We start from the raw sequence: 15,615 nt of genomic DNA, 5'->3' as shown, positions 1-15,615 counted from the left end.
GTTTCCTATTCCAACCTAATGCCATTTTCAGAGAAAAAAATTAACCTGACCCAAAAAGAAAAGGTTTTTTTTTGTTTTTTTTGCAAGCTGCCAACAACCAATATGACCTATATGGAGCTGTTTCCTTCAAAACGAAACACAGCAAATGCCATCATAATGTGCACTGGTTATGTGAACATAAGGAGATCATAAGACACTGGAGTCCTTTACCAATAAAAAAGGATTTAAAGGTAAAGGTAAAGGGACCCCTGACCATTAGGTCCAGTCGTGACCGACTCTGGGGTTGCGGCGCTCATCTCGCTTTATTGGCAGAGGGAGCCGGCATACAGCTTCCGGGTCATGTGGCCAGCATGACTAAGCCGCTTCTGGTGAACCAGAGCAGTGCACAAAAACGCCGTTTACCTTCCCACTGGAGCGGTACCTATTTATCTACTTGCACTTTGACGTGCTTTCGAACTGCTAGGTTGGCACGAGCAGGGACCAAGCAATGGGAGCTCACTCCGTCGCGGGGATTTGAACTGCCGACCTTCTGATTGGCAAGTCCTAGGCTCTGTGGTTTAACCCACAGCACCACCCACGTCCCTAAAAAAAAAAAAAAAGGATTTAACGTATGTTAAATCAACACCATACATTTAAAACAGACACCGCACCCATTTAAAGCACATGAGTTTCTCCCCAGCATCCTGGGAACTGTAGTTGTTAAGGCTGCTGGGAATCGTAGCTCTGCTAAGTAAAGTCTTGAGCTTTAAATATGAGTTGGGTGTGCTTTCAATTTACGGTACATTACGGATCTGTCAAGGCTCAGAGTAACCAGAGGAAACTTGTTGCCCACAACAAAGATGGCAACCCTAGGCAATGGTCCTTCCTTATTGGCTAGAGAAAATGAGCCAACCCCCGTTGGACGTTAGAAATTGAAAGCTGAAGGTAGCGCCCTTCGCTAAGATGGCGGCCACCGGAAGTCAAAGACAGACATTGCGCTCCCCTTCACACCCCACTCATGGCATTGCATAACATAAGTGAATTTAAAAACAGTTCTCTCATGGTCTACCTGCACTATACGTAAGTGCAGGTGACCAAGAGCCGCTCCAGGACGGCGCTGGCGAGAAGAGAAAGACCCGAGCCGCCATCCGCCCCCCCCTCCCCAAAATGGCGCCGGCGAGAAACGAAGGCCCGAGTCCCTCCCTAAGATGGCGCCTGTAAGAAAAAAATGGCCGGATCCCTCCCTAAGATGGCGGCGGCCGGAAGCGGCGGCCTTTCCCCTCACATCGTTTCCAGCCGCGACGCCCCGGGTCCAGGAACCAAGCTCGGCAAGGCGGGGCTTGCGTCGCCTGCCGTGGTTGCCTCCCCGTCGAGCTGTATGGGCGGCGGCGGCGACGACGGAGAAGAGAGGCAGAGAGGACGGAAGAGAAAGGCTCCGCGGTGCGCATGCGCCGATCTCCATGGAGAGACAAGGGGGCGAGAGAGACGGAGGGGAGGCCAGGTAAACAGTCGCCCGCCCCCCAACCCCACCTCTAGCAAAGGAGGAGGAGGAGGGGATAATTCGGGGGGCGGGCGGGGGACAGGATAGGGTTGGACGGTTGGAGGCTCCGTGGTGCGGGAGGCGGCGGGGGGACAGCAATGGGGAGGGGCGCAGGATTGGGCCCGGGGCGGGTGGCGGGTGGGTGTCTTTCTGGCCTCAGTTTCTCAAGGCGAGGCGGCTCTTCAGACGAGACTGGGCGGGGCTTCTCCCACAGCAGCTCCTCCCCATTTCCAGGCCTCTCTCGATATCTCTTGTTTTTTGGGACTTCACACGTGCGAGGCCGCTTTTATTATTATGGGCTCGTGTCCAGCTCAGTTGCACTTGGGGATGTCAAGTGAGCCAAGTCAGTTTCTTTCGTTGGGGCTGCTCTGGGTGTGACTAACGTTTAAGTAAGCAAGCTATTACCACGACGGCTCTTATGATCACTACCGTCATGTTGTTGTGAGTTTCGTCGGCTACAATCCGAAGAGTGACTAACGCTGGGTGCATGCTTTCTCTCTCTCTCGTTGTTATTATTTGCATTGGTCTGCTCTTGAGGGTGGCTATGGTTGAGTGCAGCCGAGTATTACTACTACTGCTGCTATTCCCATCAACAGTTTTATTGGGTCCATTCTGAATGTGACTAACGTTGGGTGCAAGCTGTTGGTGGTGGTGGTGGTGAATGCAGCACTGTGGACTCTGCGGTCCTTATCTCAGACCCTCCTTCAAGTGCTTCTCCCCCATGGGATGTCCAGAGGGTGGAATAGGGCTTTTCAGTGGTGGCTCCCTGCTTGTGGAATGCTCTCCCCAGGACACCAGATAGAAATGTAACTTTTTTTACCTGGCTTTTGGCCCTTAATTTGAGGGGTTCTAAGTACTTGTGGCTTCTCTTAGTGGCACAGGAGCCATAAGGCCTGCTCTTCGTTTTGTATGGATGTGTTTTTTAATTATTGTTTGGTTTGTTGTAACAGGTTTTAATGTTTATACTGTGTTGTAACTCACTTTTGTGAGTAAAGTAGTTAATAAATATAAAGATTGTTTATTTTGTTAGCTGCACAACACGGTCCCTAAGTTACCCACAATCAGGTTTTAAAAACATACAAAATATTAGTGTTGCTATACTAATAACAACAGTGAGTAACAACGCATGTGGTGCTATATAATATTTATAGCATTACAACAACACCTGTGTACTGTGTACAGTATCTTAGAGTTTCATTGGCAAAAATGAGTAGGCCCCTTCCCTCAAGGAGCTTACAAATTAGAGTAAGAAAGGGATAGGAGCCAGGGGGGCACAGATTCGGGGACAGGGTACCTGTTTTTCCACGCAAAAGGTCCCTGATTCACTTCCTGGTCAGTTAAAAGAAGGATTGGATAGCAGTCTTCTCTCTGCCTATCCTTGCTGCTAAAGAGAGTAGTGGGCTAGCACAGTGTTCTTCAGTCTTAGGCCCCTAGATTTGGTTGGACTACGACTTCCATCATTCCACTGGTTGTTAGCCATTGGTCAGGAATGATGCATGCTGTAGTAAAACAACATCCTTGATAGAAGGCAGCTTCCTTCTTGTATGAACACAGGAAGGTATGCATCATTCAAGCTTGGTTGCCATCAGCTCAGAGGATCAAAGGAGTGGTGTGACTTTGTGGGTTGTTGCTTTCCTTGGAAAAGTTGCACGTCTAACCCCCACCTGTGTGATGCAGTGTAAGAAACTGGGATAGAAAAGCTTGGAGCCAAATGGCTTCTGGGACCTGGGTTGTTAATGCATGTTTAATTTGGTGTTTACAGTAAAAAATATTGGTACTATACTTCAGTTTTCAAAACATTCTTTATTGTTAATATCCTTAACATATACTTTGAGGCTTCAAAGCACTTACATTTCAGTAATCCTTGAGTGTCGGCCAGGCGCAAAAAAACTGGCGCCCAGACGTTTTGAGGAGCTCACAAATGGAGAATCGTTAGGTGCAAAATGCGCCTGGCGCCTTACTAATTTCAAACCCTGGTATGATGTGTATGGAGTCTGATCCCTACACCACCCTGCCTTCTTTAAATATCTGTGTGAGTGTTTATATAGTGCTATCAGTGTATATAGCCCTCTGCAGGGGAGCATAAAATGGGAAAGGTTGCTGCCCTGATAAGCTTACAATCTAAAACTTAAAAGTGATGATGGGGTGCAAGAGGAGTGCCTCCTCTCGTTCCAAGTTGTGGGGTTGTGTTGAGTGCAGGTCTGAACCATGGTGCCATCACTGTACATGACACTTCATGGAAATGCACATAATATTTAAAAACCCAAGGACTGGACGGGTCCCCACCTGAAGGACATTACAAACTAGTAAGTGTTCATATGAGTGGTTAGAGCAATAAGATGTTGTCTCCATTGGTTGCTCTTTTCCCTCCCCTCTGGTGCCCTGGGGAGGAAGTTTGTGATGCAAATTGATCCCTATAATTTAATGTACAGTACCTTCTCACAGTCTGCACTTGTGGGATGTCAGTAATCTCTGTTACTGATTTATTTATACAGTACATGGGATGCCCATAGCTAAGTGTTAGAGCACAGCCCTCGTAGGGCTGGGAAAGACCTGTCTGAATTCTGCCACAGTGGGTGTAGAGCAGGATGAATAAAAGCAAGTTCTTCTTTACATAGCACATAGTTAAACTCCCTCCCATAGGACACAGTGATGGCTACCAACTTGAGTAGCTTTAGATTGGAAAAATTTGTGCCACAGATACACATGTGGCAGTTATTTCCAGGTTAGGCTGCTGTAAGGTGCTCTACATGGGGCTACCCTTGAGAAAGGTCTGAAATTTGCAATTGGTCTCAGAAAATTAAGAGTGCTGCTGGGAACTTGGCTGCATGATACATCAGTTGCAATGCCTCCCAGTTCGTTGCCTGGCTCAGTACAAGGCACTGGTTTTTACCTTTAAATGCATCTCCACCCTGTGAACCAGCTTGCGGGGTGGTTTCTGCATCCCTGTGAGGCATGTGGAAACTAAGGACCTGGGATAGAGCATCTTCATCAGTGGTGCCCAGGCTGGACATTGGAAGATCCATCTTTCCACTTAAAGCCTTTTAGTGACAAGTTGAAATGCTTTCCGGGCATTTCATGGAAATTCTTCTAGCTTTTGACTCTTCAGCTTGTTGGTCCTTTTGCTTTTTGCGTTAAGGATGGCCAGATTTGTTTGGTGCTTCTGCTCTTAGAATTCTGAGCCGCCCAGGCAATTCCATAATAGTGGAAATAAATGAATATTACAGAGAGCTTTTTTAACCAAAAGCTAAAATCTGAAAGCACTCTGGGGCATTGAAATTAGGGCAAAATTGCTTAGCTTTGGTAATAGCATTATTATTAGTGTGTGAGGAAATGAGGCAGCAGAATGATAGGCATCATCTTCACGAATCTGTGTTTTCCTTCCCAGGGTCTGGATGAAGCAGCTGTGAAGCAGTGGAAGACTAAAAACCCAGGCTCCAGTCTTCTGATGCATAGTAGAGTGAAGAAATGAAGGGGTGAGAGAGAGGACACCTCTGAATATATTTTGCTTTGGGGGGGAGCAGTGGGGGGTGGCTCTTAGTCTCAGGCCCTGCTTGGGGGCTTCCTGGGGGTATCTGCTTTGCTTCAGGGTGCTAGCCACAGGGCTCTTCTTATGAGAGTGAGTGAATGGCCCCACAAGTTTCTGAGATAAATTCTGTTTGTAAACAATAGCAGGGCTATTAGGCCTAGTGGCTGATAGTTCTCTTTTCCTCCTGCTCCCAGGATAGTTGCCCTGCCAGGGAGTCCAGTATCCTGGGGCCAAACAAAAGATTCTGGCGAGCCCACAAGCAGGCCTCCCCTCATTCATCCTCAGCCAAAAGGCATATTGCCTCTCTCCTTGAATGATTGGACAGATTCATGGAGCATAAGGCTATAAATGGCTTCTGGCCAGGAAGGCTATGCTCTGCCTCCATGGTCAGAGCCATAGGAAGGAGGAGTGCTCTTGAGCTCAAGTCCTGCTTGCCTAACCTCCCTCACAGGGTTGTTGGGAGGATAAAGTGGGGTTGGGGGAGAACTACGTTCTCCACCTTGGGCTCCTTTGAGGAGAAGTGGGATATAAATGTAACAAATACATAAAATAAATTATGTTGCACTTTCTGATACTGTTTTTAAATGCTGTAAGCCCCCTTCAGTCCCAACTTGAGAGCAAGGCGAGATATATAAACACATTAAATAGCATTAGTCTCCAAGGTCTGGTGCATGTGGAGCAGGATGTCTGCTGAAGGTCTCTTCTAAATAAGGGAGCCCCTCCCTCCTTCTGTAGCCGCCCACCCTCGAGAAAGAAGCAGAAAGGCGGGTGCACACAGCCCAAATACTGTCTCAGGGCTCCTGGGTTCTCTCCTCATGTGCCTTTTTTCTCTTCTTGGCAGACAGCAGAAAGCGGTAGAGACGGAAGAGGGCACTGTGCAAATCCAGGAAGGTGAGCACCCAGCCACACTTGCTGCTCTTGCTTCCGGCCTCCCCACCCCCACCCCGCCCCATTGCCTCCCACTCCCAAAAAGCTAAATGGTGATCTGCTAGTGGCGATTCACCTCCACTCCCTTCTAATCTTCTGGAACAGTGCTCCGGGGGTTGTGCGGGTGGATGGAGAATGTTCCTGCCTGGGCAACGCTTAATGAGCAAATGTGTCCATCTCTCTTCCCTGGGCGGCATCCCCTTCCCTTCTTTCCTTAAGGGGCAGTGGCGACAGGCGAAGATCCCACCAGTGTGGCCATTGCTAGCATTCAATCAGCTGCTACCTTCCCAGATCCCAACATCAAATACGTCTTCCGGACAGAAAATGGGGGCACTCAGGTAAGACACTTAATCGGATTCCTCTCATGCTGCTGGTTTTGTTTCCTTTGGGGTGGGTTGGTGGGTGTGCAATATAGTGGCTCTGTTATTCCTTGATGGTCAGAGGCAGCAGTACCCCCCACAGAAGCCACAAGAAGGGAGAATACTCTTGTGCTTGTCTCCTGCTTGCGGGTTTCTTCACAAGCATCTGGTTGCCCATTGCAAGAACAGGATGTTGGACTAGATGGGCCATTGGCCTGATCCAGTACTGTTATTCTCATGTTCTTCCCACTGTATATTCTCTCTACATCACCCCTAACTCAGCACACACACCCCATCTCATTTCCCAGCATTTCTGAAAAATAGACGAAAACAGTAGGTGTTCATAAAAATGGGGATGGGGCGCCTGTGCTGCCCCGTCCAGTGTGTCCAGAGACATGTGGAAGACCCCCCATCTTTGCTCTGCTGAAGTGCTCCGTCCTTCCACCTTCTGGAAGTCCATGGTGACCAAAGCATAAGGAGACTTAGCACAGAGTACCTCCCTGTCTTTGGCATGCAGGGACTTGTACCTTCTCAGGCTGGTCCTAACAGCCCCTTCATTAGCCTGGCCTGTGTGTTCCCCCTTGTAGGCATGAGCCACCTCTTGTGCAAATACAGTTATGGGGGCATCCCGGGACTGCATCCTGGAGAAAGAGGCCAAGCCAAATGGTTTGCAAGGGTCCTGCTAGCTCTTGGGGTTATTTCTAACAAGGCTCAGGGAAGTGATGGGGGTCTTAATTTTTTTAGAAAAATACCGTGCTTTTCCATGTATAAGAGTAGGTTTTTTTACTCTAAAATAATGTTAAAAAACGGGGGTCGTCTTATACATGGGGATCATTTTCCCCCATTTTCATAAATTTGAGTCCCCCAAAATAGGGGTTGTGTTGTACACAGAAAAATACAGTACATTTGTAAGATCCCAGCCCCTCCTTCAGAATGCTTAGCATGGTGAGGATGTTTCTGCTCCCCTGCACATTTGGGAAGGGCCATAACTCAGTGGTAGAGCATGTGCTTTGCATGCAGAAGGTTCCAGGTTCAATCCCTGGCTGCATCTGCAGGCAAGGTTGGGAAGGACCCTTGCCTGAAACTCTGAAGAACTGCTGCCAGTCAGTTTAGGCAGTACAGTCGTAAATTGGTTGCCGAACGCCTTGGAACTCATATGTTTCGGCTCCCGAATGATCGAAAACCGGAAGTGATTGTTCCGGTTTCTGAACGATTTTCAGAAGCTAAACGTCTGGCGCGGCTTCCGTGGCTTCCGATTGGCTGCAGGACGCTCCTGCAGCCAATCGGAAGCCACGCCTTGGTTTTTGAACAGTTCTGGAGGTCAAACAGACTCCCGGAACGGATTCTGTTCGAGAACCAAGGTACAACTGTACTGAGCTACATGGACAAAACGGCATGACTCAGTGTAAGGCAACTTTCTATGTCTCCGCCCCCCCTTGCAAGAAAGTAGCTAGGCTAGGCCAGGTAAAAGTATGTGTCAGTCAACCCCATGGTTCAACAGGACTCTGAACCTGCGTTTTCTGGCTGGAGCTGATGAGGGTTTGGAGGGGGGCAGATTGGCAAAGGCTGTTCTCACCACTAAGCACTTGCTCTGTTAACGATGTCCCCCCTTTGCTCTTTTCACCAGCTGATGTACAGAGTGATTCAGGTAGCTGAGGGGCAGCTGGATGGGCAGACCGAGGGGACTGGGGCCATCAGCGGTTATCCTGCAACGCAGTCCATGACACAGGTGGGTTCTGCTGAGTCAGCGGAGGAAATGGTGACATTGCCAATCTGCTCTATGCAGTCATCCTTTCTGGCTGAGCTGTTAGCTCTGCTCCTCTGGCCCCGGATGGTTTGTGGCTGGTGAAACAGGCTCCTTGAGGCTTATGGGCAGGAGGTGGATATTCTGCAGGCACATTCACCCCAATTCTGCAGCTTGAATAACTTAGGTACGGCTGCATGTAGTTAGTGCATTTGCAGCGTTCAGCATCTGCTAGTCAGTACGTAGGGCCAAAGGGTGATTCCAGGTGGGGCTTAATTCGTAAATGGGTTGTTGAGATCTTGCAAACAGGTCATTGGCAAGAGAAGTTTTACTTCTTACTGAGTTTTCCCTGGAAATAGTATATCTGAACTAAAATAGGGGGTGGGGATACAGGCTGGCATATTTTCGCTGTTTATATTGTGTGGACTCTCAAAATCTTGCAGGCATGTGGCACCCCCATTCCAACAGAAAAGAGCCCTCCTGGAAGCACCCAAAGAGTGACAAGGAAACCTTCCTAGCCTCTCCCCTTCCCTTTGGCTTTTCCATAGCTCATAAGGACTAGAAGCTTGTTTCATAAAACCAGGCTGCTGAATATCAAATAACTGCCTCTGCCCCTGACTTCTTGCATCTAAGGTACCTTTGAAGGTACCTAAGCAGCTCAATCATGGCAGTTGTGATGCTGTTGGGGTGTTTGTGAAGGGTATCACTGGATTGTGTTCCTCAGTTTTGTTGAATTAATTCAACTAAATAAGTTTTAATTGGATTTTGGAAAACAAATGTACAATTAATCGCTACTGTTTTGAATTTTGTGTGTGTTACCTTCACCAGTGGGTTGTCCAAACTTCTGTTTTGAATGATGCTTTTATGGAGTATGGTAGAATGAGACTAAGGATGAGTTTATGGAACCAAGGGGGCGGTTGCCTGAGAAGGTTTGGGAACCACTGTGCTAGACTGAAGGTTCTGAACCCTCCTGCGCCAATTTTGCACTTGTGCCTTGGGCTTCAATACAAACGCAATGTAGGAAGAGCACCTCAAGAGAGGAGCATCCTGAGAGAATAACATCATTGTCTGTCTCTCTGTCTTTGCCTGAGATGGATACCTGCCCAAGTATTTGTTGAGGTAAATGTATCTGAAGGAGGCTCCTCTCTTCTCCTCCTCCCAGGCTGTCATCCAGGGTGCATTCACCAGCGAAGATGCCGTCGAGACAGAAGCTGCGACTACAGAGACGCACTACACGTACTACCCTGCCACTGCAGTGGCTGACACCAGCACGTCTGCTGGGGCAGGGACCACAGCCACAGCCGTGGTGACGACCCAGAACTCAGATGCCCTGCTGGGGCAAGCGACGCCAACTGGCACAGGTCAGTTGGGTTGGGCTTCCTGTGAGACAACTAGAGCCACCCCTCCCCTCCCCAGGAGCCAGCTGGCAAGTTCAACTTACTTAGCCCCTTCCCCTGGGAAATGGAGTTGCTCCCACCTCTGTGCTCGCTACAGATTTTCCATGTCAAGATGGAGCCGTTTTGGCCATCTCAGGTTGTGCAAATGAATCAGAATGTTGTCACGCATCTAAAACGGTTGTCACAGAGCACAAGTGGTGAAGTTAGGAGTCTAGGTTACACAGGTTGGACACAGATTTCGGGAAACAAGCTCCCATTTCTACAGATCAGGGAAACCCAGTTTCAGATGTGAAGGTGCAACCCAGTCATGTTAATATCCTCACCACCACCGCTTCTCCCCCCCTTTAGAACTAGGGCAGCTTGGCCACCTGTTTGGTTTCATGGCAGCTCCTTCAGAGCTGTGCTGCTCTTCTCTACAACTTTGTCTTGTTTTGAATTGCACAGGGCAGTTTTTTGTCATGATGTCGCCACAGGAGGTTCTGCAAAGTGGGACACAGAGGTCCATCGCACCCAGGACTCACCCTTACTCACCGTGAGTGCTCTCCTTCCCTGTCACATGCCAGTCTCTTAAAGTTCTTCCTTTATTCAGGGGTGGGGCACAGTTTCCTTGAGTGTCCTATAGCTTCCCAGCCTGGAAGGGGGCTGCTGAGGGACTCCTCCTGTCTCTGGAAACCTGAATGGGAAACCCAGTGCCAAACTGTGTGTTTTTGACTCCCTCAGGAAGTCTGAAGCTCCACGAACGACCCGAGATGAGAAACGTCGGGCGCAGCACAATGAAGGTGAGTGGGAACTGTTTTGCTAACAAACGTGATCCTTGAATTTAGCCACACTGTTCCATGAGGAGAGGTTGCTTGGAGTGTTGGCTGCCTTGCACTCCTCTGTAGGAGGACCTTCTTGCAGAGCGTACTGCAGCACTGCAATCTGTTCAGCATCTTGAAGGAGACTGGTCCACATCCCACCGTTCTAGTATGCCAGTCATTCTTCCACTTCATGCTCAATTATTATTTTGTTTGAATTCTTAGTAGGTCTGAGACCCTGTATGTATTGAGATAGATTTGCTCATAACAGAAATGTTTAAGAAGAAGAAAATTCATGTGAAACCAGAGAGCATTTGTGCCCTGTTCTTCAGCCATAAAGACTACCAGAGCGGTTTACATACTCAAAACAAGGCAGTCCCTACCCACAGGCTTACAATCTAGAAACACAAGGGAAAGGGAGCAGACTTGGTGGTGTATTCTACATGTGCCATGGCTTCCAAACTAGGCTTGTACTTCTCCATATGCTCTGAATGCCACCACCTTTGGTGCTGCCTTCTTCCTCCTCTTCATTTCGGAAAGTTGGGTGGTGGTAAAGCTTGCTGAGCTCTTGGTTTAACACAGCAGCAATGGGCTCCCGTGGACCAGAGGATCTCCCCTGTCTGAAGTAATTTGGTGAGGGCAGCAATGGCCAAGGTTGACTGGTATGATTTTAGTGATGAATTGCTCTTTCCTAGCTGCTGTACTTACTGCCTCTTGTAATTTTTAATTATTTCTTTTAATTGTTGAAAACCCAGTTTCTTTCTCTTTTTCCTTTTGAAGTTAAAGGAGAGTCGTGTTCTATCTTCTGACTACCATATATACTATCTTGCTCACAACCTCTTCAGCATACCCTGTTTCTCCCCTTCCCCCACCTCATCTATTATCTTGCCTGGTATGTTCTAAAAAAAGAGAAAGCCTCTAAAGAAATCCTCTAAGGGTGTAAAGATGTTGCTGCATATGTCAGTAAATGTTCACATCTCATCCTCCAGGGATTTTATTCTGAGTTCTAAAGTATTTCCAACCCTGGCTAAAATTCTGGAAAAACTAGTAAGGCCTTTTGAAGCGTTTGAGTTGTGTTCAGTTGCACGTAATAATCGTCAAGAGGTGGAACCCGGCTGGCCACCTTAAAGAGAGAGTTGTGTATGTAAGAATGTCCGGTGGTAGGCCAGGAGGCAGGGAGTAATTTGGGGCTGGCCAAAAGGCTCTTCTTGAGGAATACTGAGTGCTTTTTCACGTAGGGCATAGCTAAACTATGGAACTGACTCCCGCAGCAGGCAGTGACGGCCACCAAATTGGATGACTTTGAAAGAGGATTGGACAAATTCATGGAGGAGAAAGCTACGAATGGGTACTCAGCATGATGCTGATGCTGGGAGGCCGTCATGATTTCAAATACCAGTTGCTAGAAACCGCAGGAAGGGAGAGTGCTCTTTTGCTTGCAAGTTTCCCAGAGGCATTTGGTTGGCGGCTGTGAGAACAGCATGCTGGGCTAGGTGGGCCCTTGGCCTCATCCAGCAGGCTCTGTTTATGATGTTTATCTTTCCATCTCTTCCAGTGGAGCGCAGGCGCAGGGACAAGATCAACAACTGGATTGTGCAACTGTCTAAGATTATCCCTGACTGTTCCATGGAGAACACCAAGTCTGGGCAGGTAAGGGGGCTTGAACTGGCCTTCTGTAGGAGCAGGGACAGTCTGGGCCCGGTTACAGAAAGGTTGCAGCAGGGTGCCAGCCCTTGACTTCAGGCTCACTCAGTGTCAGCTGCTGCATCTGTGAAGCTGCTTACCATTCTAATTTCCACAGTGCTTGATGCCATGTTGACTGCACCAGGGCGTTCTGGGTAATCTTAAAATGGTGGGCACATCACTGAGGGATCAAAAAGGGCAGAAGGGACTCTGCCTGAGGGAGCTGACCTGAGCTCAGCACCCTCTCAAACATTCTGCCTACCAAACTTCAAAATCTTGTATCCAGAACTCTCCTCTGCACATCAAGGAAATCGTTCATTTTGGCGTTTAGTAACCCATGGTGGTGTCCATATCAAGCAGTCTGTTTGCATGTGCATGGATTAAAAAACATATAGGTGCAAAACAGGAGCCGTTGGATGAAGCAGCAGCCATCAGTTGCTTTGGATGCCTTGTAAAAGCAGACCTGTTTGCCCAGACCTTCCCTGGCCCCAGAAAATTGGACCCTGTTTTGTGTGTTTCAATCCCTTTAATGCCTTTTAACATTCCTTTTTACAAGCTTTGCTGCTGCTGCTTTGTTTGTTTTGGGTTGTATTTTTTCTGTTAATTCTGTTGCTTTTTTGTTGTTTTGTTGTTCACAACTCAAAGCTTTTTAAAACATTAAGTGGTTTATAAGAGCTTTTGAACAGAATCTTTAAAAAAATGATCCCAGGATCTGTCTTGTCACCCCCATCAGGAGGAGTCCCCTGCTTCCATCTTCACCTGGTCTAGGAATTGTTTGGTTCCCTGGAAACTGTCAGGGGTGTCTTTCCTCTCACACACCTGCCTTAACTTGTTGCAGCACCTGGCAACAAAAGTTGTGCTGGTTTTAACATTTCTAGGCAGGAGGAAGCAGTTTTCCGGTCTTCAGGGAAACGGCACACTGGGATGGGTGGAAGGGAGAGGGGGTTGAAGAGAGAAGGCAGCCATGAACTGCCAAGTGTTCCCACCTGAAGTGTCAGGGGCTGGTACTACCCTGGGGTCTCCCCCCTGGGCCCCCAGCTCAATCACTCACTTTCACTGCAGAGCAAAGGGGGGATCCTCTCCAAAGCTTGTGACTACATCCAGGAGCTGCGGCAGAGCAACATTCGCCTCTCCGAGGAGCTGCAGGGCTTGGACCAGCTACAGATGGACAACGAGGTCTTGCGACAGCAGGTAAGGCTGGCCAGAAGGGGGGCAGGGTGTGGATGTTTTTCTACCAGAAGGGGAGAAGTAGTGGGGGAGCTCTTTAAGGGGATGGAACTGGCATGGCAGGGGCTCTTCCAGCAGAGTCTGCCTATTGCTTGCAGCGGTATGTATGTATGTATGTATGGGAATATAGGAAGTTGCCTTGTGCGGAGAGAAGCCACTGGTCTTTCTAGCTCAGTATCGTCTACACTGACTAGCAGTGATTTCTGGCAGGCGCCTCTTCCTGGAGATGCTACTGAGCATTGAACTTGAGTCCTTCTCAATGCAGAGCAGATGCTCTCCACTGAGCTGCTTCCCTTCCCTTCCCTTAGCTTCTAGGGACATAGGAAGCTGCCGTATACTGAGGCAAATCATTGGTCCATCTAGCTCAGTATTGCCTACACTGATTGGCAACAGCAGCTCTCAGGCGTTTGAGGCAGAGGATTTTCCCAGCCCTGTCTGCAAATTGAACCTGGAGAGGAATGGCAAACCAAGCTGATGGACTATGCCATAATGGCAAAACTGACGGGAAAACACAGAAACTAAGAGGACAAAAACTCTATAAAAGAATGGGAAAAATTTATAAGCTACTTAGGAGACCACTGTAAGCAGATAGAAACATTGGCAGGATTTTGATTTCACTTGTAGTATAACAATTACCATGGATAATATGGATTGATATGGAAGAATATGAAGTTTTAAATATTCAAAATGGGACCCCATGGAGAGGGTGGGGGGAAGTCCCGAAATTCGGAGGAATCTCTGTATATGGATATATATTTGGATTTTTATAACTTTGTACATGTAAAACCAAATAAAAATGCTTTTTTAAAAATGATTTCAAATTGAACCTGGGACCTTCTGCATGCAAGGCAGGCACTCTGCCACGGAGCTGAGGCCCTTCCCTGCTTCCTTTCTCCCTCTGCAGGTTGAAGACCTGAAAAACAAGAACCTGATCTTGCGAGCACAGCTGCGGCAGCACGGCGTGGAGGTCATCATCAAGGACAGCCACTGATAAGCCACCACTGACCAAGGGCCCACCTCGCCCTCCTCCTCCTCCTCCGGCACAGCAGCCAACGGGGGTCCTGTGCCTCGCCGGTGCTTCCACGCCAGGCCCCCGTCCTTGTTGTACAGACCCAGTGAGCAGCGCTGTTGCTCCCGGGCCAGGGAGCTGGGCTGGGCTCAGCTCAGGACACTTGCCTCTGCCCAGCGCTCTTCCTCATGGCCCGGGACCTGGCTTGCCCCCTTGAGCTTAGACGCTGCCTCTCGACACAGTCCTCTGTCTTGATACGACCCTAATCAGTTCCAGGGCCGTGACCTTTTCTCTCTTTCTTTCTCTCCTCCCTTTGAACAGCACCTCTTACCTGTGCGCTCGACACACCTCCCGCTGTGTCCGTGCATGCGATATTATGTAGACATGTTGCACGTCCCCCCTTTCTCCCTCGCGCCGCCTATAGGCCCTGCCTCCACAGCACTGCCCATCTCCGGGCACCTTACTCTTTGTGAGCGCGGAGAGCTGAGAGTCTTCCTCTCCCCCAACCCTGCTTTGTGGCTCTCCAGCCCAAAGCAGCCAGTAGGAGGAACCCTTTACACCGCAGTGACAGCCTCACACGCGCCTCCCCTTCAAGGCTGGCCACCTAGTTCTGCCTCTGGGCTTCCACTCAAACAGCTGCAGGTCTGATGTGGCCCTCAAAACCCTCCCAAGACTCTGGGCTTGCAGTGAAGACAAGCCTGCCACAGCCTCCCCCTTTCTTTGCTCCGCACCCTGGAAGGTGGTTTAACGTTGCTCTCTTGCCATGGAAGCCGTTTGCCAAGGAGGTGAGTGTGGGCCGAGAGCAGCAGTAGCTGTCCTCCCATCTCAGGTGATTGGACAACTGGTTGGGGTGATGCTTCTCTTTTTTTTTGTTTTTGTTTCTCCCCATTTTGTTTTTTTTAAAAAATAAGTCTCTGGATTAAAAAAATAAAGTAATGGAAAAGCAGGGGGTTGTTCTGTGTTCTGGCTTGCGGATGAGTGTCAAGTCTCCTCTTGCAGCAGTGGAGAGGACATTGAGTTTGGTCCTGCCAAAATATGGGGCAGTACTGGTGAAGCAGCTGGAAAGATCTCCTGCCTAGAGCACTGGCCTTGAACTGGTGGGTTGGGATATTGGAGAAGGATATTGACATTTGTGGAAGAGGGCAACCAAACTGATCAAGGTAACGAAGCCTTGTGAAGAATGGTCAAGGGAGTTTGGGGATGTTTTGCCAGAAGATGAGACCGAGAAGTGATGTGATAGCCATCTTCAAACATCCGAAGGGCTACCAATTGGAACATGGAGGAAGTTTGTGTTCTGCTGCCACTGAGGACAGGACCCAAACCAACTGATTCAAATGACAAGAAAGATGATTCCGACTAAATATCAGGAGGAACTTTCTGACAAAAAGAGCCGTTCGACAGTGGAACAAAGTCCTTCAAAAGGT

At 48.7% G+C, this 15,615-nt stretch overlaps 1 protein-coding gene across 3 annotated transcripts; it reads left to right on the top strand.

The window, feature by feature from the left end:
- Positions 1–921: 921 nt before the first annotated feature.
- Positions 922–15,137, top strand: USF1 (upstream transcription factor 1). Of its 3 annotated transcripts, none has more exons than XM_083589433.1 (11): positions 922–1,480; positions 4,908–4,995; positions 5,890–5,939; positions 6,201–6,313; positions 7,962–8,063; positions 9,241–9,439; positions 9,920–10,007; positions 10,196–10,254; positions 11,828–11,922; positions 13,018–13,146; positions 14,087–15,137. In XM_083589433.1, exons 2-11 carry the CDS (start codon positions 4,988–4,990, stop codon positions 14,171–14,173), a joined length of 930 nt encoding a protein of 309 aa, XP_083445559.1. In that variant the 5' UTR covers positions 922–1,480; positions 4,908–4,987; the 3' UTR covers positions 14,174–15,137. The 3 variants fall into 3 exon arrangements, with proteins under 3 accessions (XP_083445559.1, XP_083445557.1, XP_083445558.1); XM_083589431.1 differs by having other exon boundaries at positions 6,195–6,313; XM_083589432.1 differs by lacking the exon at positions 922–1,480 and adding an exon at positions 3,801–3,825 and having other exon boundaries at positions 6,195–6,313.
- Positions 15,138–15,615: the final 478 nt, after the last annotated feature.

This window comes from Podarcis filfolensis (assembly GCF_964270895.1).
Source record: "Podarcis filfolensis genome assembly, chromosome: 16".
Classification (NCBI taxonomy): domain Eukaryota; kingdom Metazoa; phylum Chordata; class Lepidosauria; order Squamata; family Lacertidae; genus Podarcis; species Podarcis filfolensis.
Note: the sequence above shows the minus strand (reverse complement) of the source record. Positions and strands in the feature narration are given on the sequence as shown.

What these genes read in the sequence shown, in the direction of transcription:
- USF1 (XM_083589431.1), top strand. An exon ending in CACTGTGCAAATCCAGGAAG is followed by an intron (nt 5,940 to 6,194) that starts GTGAGCACCCAG and finishes TCTTTCCTTAAG; the next exon opens with GGGCAGTGGCGACAGGCGAA. An exon ending in TCGGGCGCAGCACAATGAAG is followed by an intron (nt 10,255 to 11,827) that starts GTGAGTGGGAAC and finishes CATCTCTTCCAG; the next exon opens with TGGAGCGCAGGCGCAGGGAC.